The sequence below is a fragment of the Lagenorhynchus albirostris genome, chromosome 1 (genome assembly GCF_949774975.1).
Source record: "Lagenorhynchus albirostris chromosome 1, mLagAlb1.1, whole genome shotgun sequence".
Classification (NCBI taxonomy): domain Eukaryota; kingdom Metazoa; phylum Chordata; class Mammalia; order Artiodactyla; family Delphinidae; genus Lagenorhynchus; species Lagenorhynchus albirostris.
Window position 1 is genome coordinate 142,406,928 of NC_083095.1, and position 14,397 is coordinate 142,421,324.

General features: G+C 33.6%; 1 protein-coding gene across 8 annotated transcripts in view; it reads right to left on the reverse strand.

Annotated features, from left to right (window-relative positions):
* Positions 1–14,397, reverse strand: part of MEF2A (myocyte enhancer factor 2A) — a 174,332-nt gene that overhangs the window by 73,339 nt on the left and 86,596 nt on the right. For 7 of the 8 annotated variants that reach the window (XM_060155692.1, XM_060155665.1, XM_060155647.1 and 4 more), the window contains exon 4: positions 3,752–3,955. In XM_060155692.1, the coding sequence (XP_060011675.1) occupies positions 3,752–3,955 (204 nt within the window). Of the gene's footprint in view, positions 1–3,344; positions 3,390–3,751; positions 3,956–14,397 lie in introns of all 8 variants that reach the window. The other variant, XM_060155684.1, reaches the window with a different exon arrangement.

Consider the following 14,397-nt stretch of genomic DNA (forward strand, 5'->3'; position numbering starts at 1 on the left):
TTTCCTAATGAACTATAGGGAATAAAGTAGTAAACCTCATTTTTTGAAAGGAATATATTCCTGAAAAGCAGTACACAAACATTTTCAAATAAAATGTCATTTTAACTGCAGCAGTGATACTCCCCTTTCAAAGAAATCCAGTTATGAAGTCTCTTACAAAGTTTACCCCAATGACAATCTCCTAATTTACCAATGTGTAAATTTCCATTTTCATGTATTTAGCTTTCTCAACACAGGAGATATATACATCCAAGACATTGCAGACCTTGATTTAAAATACCTAAACGCAATTTAAAATATGTAAATGCTGTTGATTAAAAAAAAACAAAGCTATACAGAAAAAATTCTTATCAACTACAATTAAAATGTTAAAACTGATTAAAATTTTAAGAGACTAGTTTTAAAATATAAATAATATGAAACAAGGAAAAGCAAAGATAGAAAACACCACTCTGTAGACGTGTTTCTAATACCTGTGGTTAAAAATACCTGTAGATCAATGTGAGCATCATGTATTCCTCTGTTTATCGTCACAATATTCAAATACCAACTACTTTTACTTTTACTATATTATATTTATTCTATAGTGCTCCCAGAAAACATATTAGATCTAATTCCACAGGCAAAAACATGTGCATCCTTATGCCATGGACTATGCAGATGTGGTTAACAATACAGGGCACCCATCCCTCTTCTCTCCACAGTACATCCCAAAAGGGCCTGTGTGTAGGATCCAGCAGAATAGAAATATTGGTACATCTACAGAAGACTCCATTTTAATATATGTAAGATTATGTCAAAGAATATTTTAGTTCTGGGGGAAAGCAAAATCCTGCCAATTTTAAAGACTAACATATATGCAACAGGAAATGGGTGAATTCAGGTTAGAGGCCTTATGAAAGTTGTTCACAAAATTTTCAGTTAGTTTCACTGTTGGTCATATTGCATACGGAAACACTCTAAAGTAGATCACTTATAGTTGTTCATGCCTCCATTTATTGTTGAGGTACTCAGCGAATGAGTACATCATGAGATGGCTCAAGAGTCCGGAACCAATTTGTTAGAGGTTTAATATAAAATCTTCCATTGGTAAAAGTGTATCTCAATGTTTTACAAAACTGTAGGTAGGAGAACAAAAGAAGTCTCGTGGCTTGAATTAGAAATCTCTAAATAATATCACTTTGCAGAGTCCCTGGCATGCAGAAGTTCCTTAAATATTTTTGTCAAATGAACAAATGCACGTCAACAAGTTTGCTTCCAATTACTACAACGGTTTGAAAGGAAACTATATGTAAAAGGAAAAAATACTTAAAATGATATTCTAAAAATATCCTTAAATAAGATATTTGTAAAGCACTTAGAAAGTGGCCCATAGGAAGCTTTATACAAGCATTTGTCATTACTCTTATCCTGTTAATTTAGTTTGGTTCACAACAATCTTGGTAGCTGCATTAGCATAAAGTCATCACCACAACTGATAAAAAGAACTCAGGTATGTATGCACTACTAGTGAGGATGTAGTTGCATCACCTTTACATGTGGAATAAAGACCATCTTACAAGGGTAACCACTACTGTCTTATAATGAAGATTAACTCAGTAAGACATTAACATACAAGAAAGGTGAATTAAGCCTTATAATTTTATCCTACCACAACAAATTAAATCCCTTATAATCCAATATTTTCTGTCTTGTATTTACATAATGTGTCTTATATTTATATAATTCAGAACTTCAAAAAGAGCTACTGGTAAGGTTCATGTTCATTTATATCTAAGAAATTCAATTAAAAAAATAAAACATCAAAATGGCAATTGATGGCAATTTGCTTCATACTAAAGCAAACTATAATATAGGAGAGTGCTAAAAAATGTTTGGGATTTACTCTCTTACACTTTGACTGCTGACCACAACAGAGATGAAGACTGAGGTAGTCTGAAAATTCTGTGAGGATTAAATCACACTATATTCTTCATATTCTCTAAGGAAGTAAACTTTAGGCTGTGCGAAGTACCCTCAACTTCCGGGGGCCAAGAACAACAACTGCTGCAATGAAAGAGCAGAGTAGTTAGGGTTAAGGAGGTGATTGCCTTCTATAATGAAACTAGCTTCAATATCTATTTGTTGACACTATTAAAGTCAACTCTATTTTTTTGTTTGACTTAAGGCAGTGGAGCTTTTGATAAGACACAGAGGTTTTTAAAATGTCATTTTAAACTAAACACCAGGGATACCTTCTATTTCAAGGAAAGCCCGTTACAAAGTCTCTTTATGAAGCTCACCCAAACCAAGATCCCCTAATTTACAAAATTACGATTCAAAATGCATTATGATACATAACCGGGAGTCTACTAAGCAGTTTATATGGCACATAAGTGATAAGATATACCATAAAAGCTAAATGATATAAAATAACTTACAATTGATTAAAACACAACTGTGCTAAGGAGTTTGGCTAAAGATGTAACCATGTAATTTAACTGAAGTGATCAACAAAAGCAAGGTCAAAAGCTTCATAAACACTGGAGTGAGCCACTCAAATAAAATGGTGGGAAAATCAAGCAACAGAGGAATTGTAGCTCTAATTATACTACACTTTTACTTTTCATTTCAAACAATTAATTGCTAAAAATTAAGTATTTTTCTAATAAAAGTAGCAGAATTTTTTTTTGCAGTAACAATCAATCAATTACTGTCCAAAAAGGAATGGTTAAGGTAGAAAAATATAGGGGAAATTTAAAATGCATTTTCAGAACTATAACATAATCTGTGGAGGCAAATAAATCAGATTCCTATACAATAAAGTATATTTCTCTATCTTAATTTCAATTTCTCAAATAAAATCTAAATTTGGACTTCTTCTTTTATGGCTAGTTCTGAATCATTTCCCATGATTTCAGTACTTTAAGCAAGGAAATCTCTAATTTATTGAAACAGTTTTCTAATATTACAAAACTAAGTAAACATTATGTCTTTTCAAGCAGCGAAAAAAAAATCCATTTCGAACAAAAATAAAACCTCGAAATATAAACAAAAAAGATAAAAGTAAATAAGAATGCTAATTTAAAATATTAGAAATATACATAGAAAGTTATCTTTTATAAGATTTTTGCAACAGAAAATAGTTGAAGGGGAAAGTATATTGGTTCTCCTTTTTGAAGGTTTTGTCTTAAAACACTTTCTGAATAGACTGAAATCATTCTATAAAACTCCTTTTCTTATTTTCACTTAATTAGGTTGGTAGAACTATGAGAGATACCAAAGGGCAACAGATTAAAAAAAATAATGAGGCAATCCTCCCCCCACAACCAAAGTACTATTAACAAAATAGAAATAATATTTACATCATTCCCTTCCATTTCATTAGTGTTTAAAGTTGTGGGTAGTCACTGAGGTAACGAAATAATTAAGACATGTTAAAACTATAACTTCATACTGTCTAAAGTGATAGTTTCTTATAATATTAATTTAAAAAGTCATACAAAATAAATAATCATAGATGAAATGTTAGATTATACTGATGTATATAGTACAACAGCCTAGTTTATTTTTTCTCAATGATTAGGATATGCTTATAACATAAATGGGTCATCATATAGCAATAATTAGACCCTTCTAAGAAACAATTCAGAGAAAAGCTATATCTATAACCGATTTATATTTTGAATATAAAAAGCAACCTGACAGTTAAAGTTATTAAATCAAGATTTAATTATTATCTACAATTCAGGCATTACTAGATATATGTTACCTCAACAATATCCGAGTTGGTTCTGCTTTCATGAGGTTCATTATATTCTGTATACTTGAGAAGAACTTTGTCCATATCAGTGCTGGCATACTGAAACAGTTTGTTAGAGCTGTTGAAAATGATGAGTGCTATTTCACAGTCACAGAGCACACTAAGTTCATAGGCTTTCTTCATTAATCCAAACTTTCTCTTTGTAAAAGTGACCTAGACAATCCAAAAAAAAAAGTATATTTTTATTACAAGTTATTAGTAGTACTTGAATACAGGCTACCTGAAGATGAGGTCTCTTTTAACACTGAGTCTGATTTCAAAGCTGAAAAAAGTTCCTAGCTTCATACTCCACGTGAGTCTTCTTCCCCAATTTGCCAAAGGCCTACAATCCTACATATATCCTGTACCTCCAAGGGCTCTAATAGAGCAGTCTCCTGAGGAGGCTTCCTTTATCCTTGGTTGCCACTCTGCTACAGTGGGCAAAGAACCAGAGAAGGAAACAGTTGATCAGTGGCCCCTTATCATCCAGGTTAAAATGGCATTAGAAAACCAAGTCCCACCTCAAGTAATCCATTCATTACTCAGACTTTAATCCCTAAACAACAAAGTACATCCACTAATCTAATTTATACTTCTCCTCCTTCCCAAGCTCTTCTACTGCACCCACTGAAATTCAGTCTAGATCAGCAAATTCCCCAATGTCCTCAAATTCTTCTTTGAATATTTCTTTCTCTAACTGAAACATGTCACCTGAAGCCCTCTCAAATAGAGACTAATTAGTTTGTTTTTAAATACTACATCTCCTGTACTCAAGGGTCTGGAAGATATGTCCTTTTTGCTCCCCATTCTCTCCTCAATTTTCCTTCTTCTCTAAAAACCCCAGATATCCTGAAGCTCAAGCCATGAAATTTATACCACCCCAAAACTCTTTGTGGTGACCCCTGGTCACTCTCCCTCTCCCTCATGCACTGATAAGTATCACATAACTACTTCTCATTCTAATCCTGCTCTTATCTCTGGTGACTTCAGCATCTGTGTAAAAAATTAGTGCAAATACCTTAGCCTCTCAGTTCCTTTATCTCCCAACCTCCAAAATGATCAACCACCACCACATGTCAAGCACTCCTACTGCCATACCTTAACTCTGCCATAAACAATAATCACATCACCTCCAAAATCTCAATTTCACGCATTCCACTTTGCCTTCTATGCAACTCTCCTATTTTGTATTATCTCTCCAGAAATTCTTTAACCTTCATCAAGTCCTCCAATCCATTTACCTCACCACTTTGTTACTATCTACATATTCTCATGCCCTTTCTTCTCTCTTTAGATTCCATGGGCCATCACTATTTTTCACTTCTACTCTTCTCTCATTAACATACTTGCTTAGCACAGCCCCAACCAAGTATTGACCCCCCATACATTTACCCAATTATCCTTTTATCTTTATGCAAGTAGCTGACAATTACTGGGAATATTAAGTGTGCGTGCACACTCACACCCACATCCCCCTTGTGTTTCTGAACTGATGACCATAAATCTCAACTAACACTTAACATTGCTTGACATTGTAACTTGGCTTATTTGTCCCATTATCCCATTCTCCAGGTCAGATACTTCCTACCTTCTCTCCCTCAAATCAACTCTCCACTGATAACCTTGCCTCAAACCATTGAGAAAACAGAAATCAGCAGCAACTATCTCACTTCCCATCACCAAATCTATCAATTCAATTGTTTCATCTGTACTTTTCCACACTCTCCCTTCTCTGCTGTCATTATTGACATCTTTGTTCCTATTCCTTTCCATATGCTACACTCTCTTCCCTTATCATGGTTTCCCTCCTATCAAAGACCACAAGCTTAGAAACATGCTCTAGCATCTCCTTTGACTCCACGCTGCCCCTTCAGTTACCACCCCTTCTCTTCATCCCTCTTTCTGCTCTACTTCAGAGTAAAAATGTTTGAAAGAAACGTCTATAGTTGGTGGCTCTAACTTCTCATCACCTATTCTCTCCTCAACCTTACTGCAATCAGACATCCAGTCCCCAGATTCCACTAAGACTTGTCAATATCATTACAGTGACCTTCAATTTATGTGATTAAAGTCAATAGTCATTTTTTTTCTTACCTTACTATACATCTCGTTTGACAAAGCTGACCATATTCTCACTCTTCAAACATTTTCTTTTCCAGTTGTTTACGGCACAACACTGCCCTGGTGTTCCTCCTACTTCAGTGACTGCTTCCTCTCAGCTTTTAGAGTTATATCCTCTTCCTCTGCTCAGCCTCTACCCACTGAAGTGCCTGTGAGCTTTAGACTTGGGCTCCCTTCTCCTCTTTACCCCCACAGTCCTTGCTAGGTAATTGCAGCCAGCCTCATGATTTTAAAAGCAACAAATATGCTCTTTCCACAGTCTTCTTCATTTCAGCAAATGGAATCGTCATCCATTCAAACAAAACCAAATAATATCTAAGAGTTATCCTTGATCCCTCTTATCACAATAATCTACCCTACCAATCCTTCAGCAAATTGTTTTAGCTCCACCTCTAAAACATATCCCAAATCTATCCACTTCTATCTACACCACTATATCGCCCTAGGTTAAGTTACATAATCTCTCATGTGTATTATTTATATAATCACCTTATTATTTTTTTTACATCTTTATTGGATTATAATTGCTTTACAATGATGTGTTAGTTTCTGCTTTATAACAAAATGAATCAGTTATACATATACATATGTTCCCATATCTCCTCCCTCTTGCGTCTCCCTCCTCCCACCCTCCCTATCCCACCCACCCAGGTGGTCACAAAGCACCGAGCTGATCTCCCTGTGCTATGCTGCTGCTTCTTATTAGATTTCCTGCTTTACCTATTGTACCCCACAGTATATTTGCCACACACCTGACAGAGTGATATATTTGAAACATAAATCAAAATGTGTAAGTAGGAGTTTAGAGTTTTTCACTGCACTGAAAGTAATAACCAAACTCATTAAGGAAACAGAATAAATGATCTGGCCTCAAACTATGTGACCTTATTTCTCATCACTCTCTCTTACACCCATCATGCTGCACTGGCGTGTGCGTGTGTATACATGTGCATGTGTTTTCCTTAACCAGAAGCTACTTTCCACCTTAGGAACTTTGCTATCTTCCCTCTCTGTGGAACACTTTCACACCATATCTTTCTAATGGTTCCTTCCCTCTCCTTTTAAAACTAAATCTCTCATCTTTATTTAATCTTTTAAACAAGTCCTTACAATATAAATACACAAATATATGACTTTATATGAATGCATCTATGGAATATAATGTGTTTTGCTTGCCTCCCTATTTTCCCTTGCACCAACATAAACCTCTTAACACACATTTTCAACTTAGTATTTTTCATTCCACACTTTTGTATAAGACCATATAATCATATACACATTTAGATGTATACACATACGAGAGATCTTGTCAGCATTTTACAAAACTGGAACTCTTGTCAGTTTTATTTTGTTTTACTCATTTAACTACACCTTGTGGATATGTCTCTAAGTCAAATGGTATAGTTCTAAGGTACTCTTTTGAATAATTTCATAATTTTTTCATATAAATGTTACTACTCTTTTGCTAGGTGCAAAATAAAAATCTCGTTTCTGTAATACGAATTTTCCTAACTAGCAGTGATTAAACATCTCTTTTTTATATTTGTTGCCATTTGAGATTTGCTTCTTCTAAGCTGCCCATATTTTGATCATTTTCTTATTTTATAAATTGTTTATTACTTGTTTGAGAGCTTCTTGTACAGGTATATTAACCATGTTTTATACTTTTCCAAATTTCTCAATTATATATTACCTTTGTTTACATATCTGTCATTTAAAAGTTTTAAATTTTTATAAACTGATTGTATTACTGTTCTTCAAAATCTTGGCAGTTATTATACCACTGTAAGAATATAGTGAATATGAGAATACCACTATTAAAACACACTATTTTAAAACAATGAAATCAAAATCATTTATATTTTGAGATGCACCCAGATGTACTTGCTGCATTAAAAATTTGAATTCAGCAAAGGTGCAGTTAGAAAACGTTTTACCTTACTCCTAGTAACTGAAGAAAATGACAATCAGCAAAGGGAAGCATTTATTGCAAGAATAATTCCTACTCTAGTCAAAGACTTTCAAAATAAGTGAGATATGAACAAGACATGAGACAGGTAATACTGCTTCAGAATATCTAATAAGCATGCCTGAAGAAAATTCTCTAAAACAAAAACTTAAGTTCACTAACAGTAAAATTAGGACAAACCCTGTTGTCCTTTCCAAAAATACTTATACAAAATATTTCTCTGAAGTTATCTATTAGAAGGAGTTGAAGGATGGAGTTAGTGGAGGAGACCTAGCTTATAACAACCTCCTCTCCTCCATTCCTCCAGCTTACTCCAACTAGAGTAAGATCAAAAAGAGTTTTTTCAGTAACTAGAAAGATTTGCACAAAATACACTTACGTTTCAACAGTGAAGCCAAAGACATAACAGTGAAAACTACAATCTTAGTATTTTACTTTCAAGCTTCATAAATTAAATCTTTTTATTTTATCTATAAGTGCTTAAGTCTATTTTTACTCTGGTTTATTGCTAACAATTTATAACAATAGTAATATAAAATTAACTTTGTATTCTTATAAATTTGTCATCCTTTTATATTTTGAAATAATTTCAAACATACAGAGAAGTTTCAAAAAGTAGTACAAGGGAGGAGATATGGGGATACATGTATATGTAGAGCTGATTCACTTTGTTATAAAGCAGTAACTAACACACCATTGTAAAGCAAACTCTAATAAAGGTGTTTAAAAAAATAGTAGTACAAAACTTTCAAATATCCTTCTACCAAATTACCTGTTAACATTTTACCACATTTTCATTCTCTAAACACACGTAAGTTTTTCTCTGAACCCTCTGGACTAAGCTGCAGGTTATAAGGTCCCTTTGCCCCTAAATACTGTCTTAACAACAAGGACAAATATAATCATCAAAATAAAAAACCAACATGGAGATACAGCACTATTATCTAATATATAAACCTTATTCAAATTTCTCAATTTTCCCACTAATTTCCTTCATAGGGGAAAAAAAATGGTTTGCTTTTTTTTCTCCTTCTAGCACAGAATCCAATCCAGGATCATATGGTGCATTTAACTGCATCCTGTTTAATTTGAAACACTTTCTCAGTCTTTGTTTTTCAGGACCTTGGCACTTTTGCAGAATACAGGTCATTTACATTGTGGTATGTATCTCAATTTGGCTTTATCTTGTTTCTTTCTGATTATATTCAGATTGTACATTTTGGACAGGAATAGTTTAGAAGCAATGTGTCCTCAATACACCCCATGAAAATCCACATATCTATTTACCCCCTAAATAGTATTGTTAGCTTGATTAAGGTAGTGTCTGCCAGTTTTTCCCCCCCAGCAAAGCTACTATTTTCCCCCTATAATTAGTAAGTATATTGTGAAGATCTCTATGAAAATATTCTGTTTTCTCATCAAACTTTAACAAACTGATTTTTGCATCCACTGATGAATACTGCCTGAAAAATTATTACCATGATGGTTGTCAAATGGGAATTTTCTAATTCCATTACATTTTCTATCTACATTTACTAACTGGCATTTTACTGTGAGAGTTTTCCTTTCCCTTCATTCATTCATTCATTTATGTCAGCAACAACTCATGGATTCTTATTTTATTCTATGGGTTATAATTCATTCGTATCTTTACTCATTCTGATGTTCAAATTGTCTTTTATTTCAGCAGTGAGAGATCCTCTATGTCGGCTTCCTGTGTCCATTTGACATGCTCCCAGTATTCTTTGAACTTCCTGGCACAGTCAAATGTTCCAGGCTCTTCCTGTTCTTTCCCTGCCCCAGTCCTAGAATCAGCCATTTCACCAGGAAGCTCTGATTCCTTTGGTAGAGAACTGTATTTAGAAACTAAGATATGGAGGCTAAGTTACTCGGGTGTCACTGTTTCTGGGCCCTCTCAACAGACAGAACTAGTAGATACGTATACGTACACACATACACAAACACACTTCAATATCTGTTTCTATTTTTATCAAAATATATTAAAATCCATGGTACTTCCAATTCCAATTCTACGTCATAGGGTTTACCACAGGCTTCTCCCTTTCCATAGCTCTAACTCCCTTCTCTGACAGTAAGAAACCCAGCTCCCATTATCCACAATACACTTACTTATTTGCTCATTCTTAGATTACACTTTAAGTAGTTTTCAAATTGCTAAGCCACACTATGAAAAACAAACCTACCATCTAGAAACAAAAGACAGTTCTCTTATCGATACTCTGAAGGACTGGGGCAAGAGATAAATGCATACATAATTTTGGTAAGATATCGTCAAATACCGTCCCCTCAAATTGCTATACCAATCTGTATTCCCATCTGCAATGCACAGGACTGCCTACTTCTTCACAGCCTTACTATACTTTCATTAATAACGGTATTTAGGGCTATGAATTTTCTTCTGATTCCTACATTAAATATATTCCATAAATATGGATGTGTACTATTTTCTTATTTTTAGAAATTATGTTATTTTAGTTATATATTTCCCTTTTTACCCAGAAGTTGTTAGACTGGCATCAAACTTTTCAAAAAAGAAATTCTTATGTAGAATTAGCTTTCAAAAAAACCATTAAACAAAATTAATTTCTGGTTTTACTACATGGTAATCGGTGTATGTTTGTAATATTCTCCTTTATTGAATTTACTGGTGTTTCTTTAGTTAGGTAATATATGATCAATTTTGGTGAACGCTCTTTGTACCCTTATATACTCTATTTTCTAAGTGTAGTGTTCAACATATCACTTAAAGTCAATTTTATTGATTATGCTGTTTAGATCTGGTTTAGATCATCAGTTATTTTTTGTCCATTTGATCTATTTCATACTAAGACTACTATGTTTAAGTATCTTATTACTAGTTTGCTTCCATTTATGTTTCTTTGTATCTCTTTCAGTTTCTGCTTGATAAAGGTAGTATTTAGTATACCATTATTCCTAATTCTTACATCTTCAAGGTGAATTACAGCTTTCAGCACTAAAAAGTATCTTTCTTTGCCCCATTTAATGCTTTTCTGTCTACAATCCTACATCATCTAATATCAGGATTATAACCTGTTTTCTCATTGTTTTCATTTGTCTGGTATACCTTTTCCCATACCTTTACTTTTAGTCTTTCTGATTATTCCATTTTAGGTGTGTCTCTTTTTGCCTATATTTGGAGCTTGTGAACTAAACTGGAAATGTTTTTTCTTTTAATAAACAGTCCCATTCACATTTATTGATATGACTGATAATGCTTAGAGATTTCTGTCATTTTAATACTTTAATAAATATTTAATGCTTATACATATTATGTATATTTCCTTTTTTTTCCCCTCTCTCTAAATGAGGTGTTTTCTTTGCTCCTTTATTTTAAAAAAATTTAACAAAGATTAGCATTTTTGTTCTAGTGGTTACCTTTGTAGTTACAGCTTTTAAAAATGCCCTTGGTCTCCTGTTTTCATGTTTAATCTTTCACTATTTGATGTGTCAAATCTTAATGATATTCTTTAACTCCCACCTATTGCCTAAACAATAACCAGTGTGCTTATTCTACTTTCCTCTTTCCCTCTCCTTTCTTACCATGTCTCAGTTGCCTTATTTCTATTTTATCACAATAAAGTAACATATAATAAATAATATATAACACATTATTCTTCCACCCCTGCCCCCACTGTTGCTTTAGGCTAAAATCTATAGTTAAGTATATTAAATGTTGATCATGTATTTTTTTGTTTATTTCCTCAGACATCTCTCAGTTGTATGAAGCTTATCCTCTACTAGATTGTACACTAACAGCTCATAAGTACAGAATTCCCTGAGCTCTAGTATGTTTAAAACTTGCTTTTATAATCTTTGTATTTGAATACAGCTTGACTGCAAATGAAATCTTTGCTTCAGACTTTTTTCCCTGCATTTTTTGAAAATGCTGCTCTCCTGTTGCCTTGTGCTTTATTATCTCGATTTTGCAAAATTCGATGCCAGTCTAATTCTCTGCACTTATAAATTTGTTGTTGTTTTATACCTAGAAGCCCTGATTTTTTTTTATCTTAAAATCCAATAGTTTCAGTAGGATATGTATCAGAGTTGATCTCTGCAGGTCCACCTAATCCTTGGCATCTTACTTTCTCTCTTATTTATGAAAACTTTAATTATAGTTTAAATATTAGTTCTATGGTTTTGTTTTTCTTCTTCAGGGACTGCAATTATACATAAGTTCGATCTTCTTTATCTATCTACCTTTTCAACCACTTCTCTCAAACCCTTTGAAATTACTTATCTCATTTTCATTCATTTAGTTGTTTCCCTGCCTTCCTTCAATCACTATTAAGGTTTCATTTGAATCTATTATTCCTTGGTCACTTTGTAATTTAGTCTTTGTTTTGATATGACTTTATCTTTTTTTTTCTGGAGTTCAATCACTTTCTGTTTCATCCATGCTTTAAAAAAAAAAATCCACTTCCATTCTTAGTATTTCAAAATTCTGAATCATGATTTTTTTGTCTGTAACATTCCTAAATACTTGTTTAAGGAAATTTATTGCAGGTTGGAAAGTCATATAGCAATTTTTTCCCATTTTTTCATTGTTGGGGGAACAATCTTATCACCCAAATAGTAGTAAATATCATTTTGTTTCCTTCTTTATAATAGTATATATAGGAGAATACTGCTTGCATCACTGTATTTCTATGGAAAGAACAAACAGTGGGGAGTGGTTTAAAATATTCTTAGTTCAAGATCACCTCTCTTTCTAAAGGAGTTAAGTATGGTCCCTTTAATGGAAGGCTTTGAGGGGGGGTACTGGCAGTGGGGAGAAGACCTTTGTGCCCTTTGATAAATAAATATATATATATATATATTTATATATATTTGCATATTCTTTTGTCTTGAAGGATATATACATATATCCATTTGTATATATCCACATATTCATTTCCATTCAACTAGCATTCTCCAAAGAGTACCTCTGCCTTCCTTTTTACCCTCTTCTCCCTCAAATAGTTACCTTTTCAAGACTATATATAATACTTCCTTGAACACTACATACATTTAAGTTCTTTCTTTACCTGTGGTCTCTTCTGACCTACAAATAGTATTTTTCAGAATTTTTGGACTTAGGGTAGAATTCCTCTTTTTGGTAGTGATTTCAAATCAATCTTAAGATAGCTACAAGGTTTCCTCTTCTCCTTTCCCACATACTTTTTCCTGATGTATGCTTGCTCACCTCAAAGACTTACAGTAGAAGTTCAAGAAACAGCACACCGTGACTTGGTAATAATTTTCTACTTGGAGGTAATGTAAAATTTAGATATGCTTTGCCTTCTAGTTGTGCCAAGATTGTAGGTTTTATTTGTTCTTGTTTTTCTGTATCTATTTTTGAAGAAATTATGTTGGAAGAGTCAGGATTAATGCAGCCACCATTCCTTTAATTACTAAGAATTCCTCCTATAAATTTGAATCTTTGTTTTGCAACAGGCTTAAAAATTTTTTACTTGAAACATATTAAACATTTAATTTCATTTTATTTTAAATATTATGAAATTTTAAAAATATCAGTATTAATAAAGCTATTTCAGTATCAGGCAAAATAAACATAAATTTTATCTTTATTAAAAAAATTTTTTTAATGTTTATTTATTTGGCTGCATCGGGTTTTAGTTGTGGCACGCCGGCTCTCTAGTTGTAGCATGCACGCTCTAGAGCGTGCAGGCTTAGTTGCCCTGCAGCAGGTGGGATCTTAGTTCCCCGACCAGGGATCAAACCCGCGTGCCCTGCATTAGAAGGCGGATTCTTAACCACTGGACCAACAGGGAAGTCCCATAAATTTTATTTTTAAATTGTTGTTTTACTCCAGTACTGTAATAACTATAAAGAAAAAGAATAGGACTAAAGGGCTAGACTACAAAATTCAGTGCCTCTATAAACTGAGACACATTTGGTTTTAACCTAACCAGCTTTCCTGATTTGGGGTAAAATCTGGGACTAATATAATTCTCTGAATTCAAGAAGGTACCATCTCTAAAAGACCTTCTATGTTTTAAATCCCAAGTACCTGTAAAGATTTTCACATCATATATATTTAGACATACTTTATTTCATTGTTGAATTTAAAAGTCCAGGAGAGACTTTGAGTTTCTCCTCCAGCACTTAACACTCATGGAAGTCACCACTCTGTCCTAACAACAAGTAAAAAGCTGAACAAACTGAAAAATCAACAACTCTTCTTAGATCCCTCAGAGAGTTGAGGTCCCAGGGCAACTTCTACCTCCCAAACTGGAGACAGACAGGCAGATACTACAAATCATAAATTACCAGAGCCATGAGCAGAAACCTCCAGAGGAACCAGTACAGGGGTAGGAAAATCTTAACTGTAATTGATGAGTTGCTGGAGGATCACTGTGGACAAGTATAAAACTTAAGAACTCTAGGGGGACCCAGTCTTGGGAGGGCATACCTACACTTTTGTGAGTTTTACCTCCAGGACCTCTATTTATCAGGTTCTCACAGTAAATTGAAATAATCAACT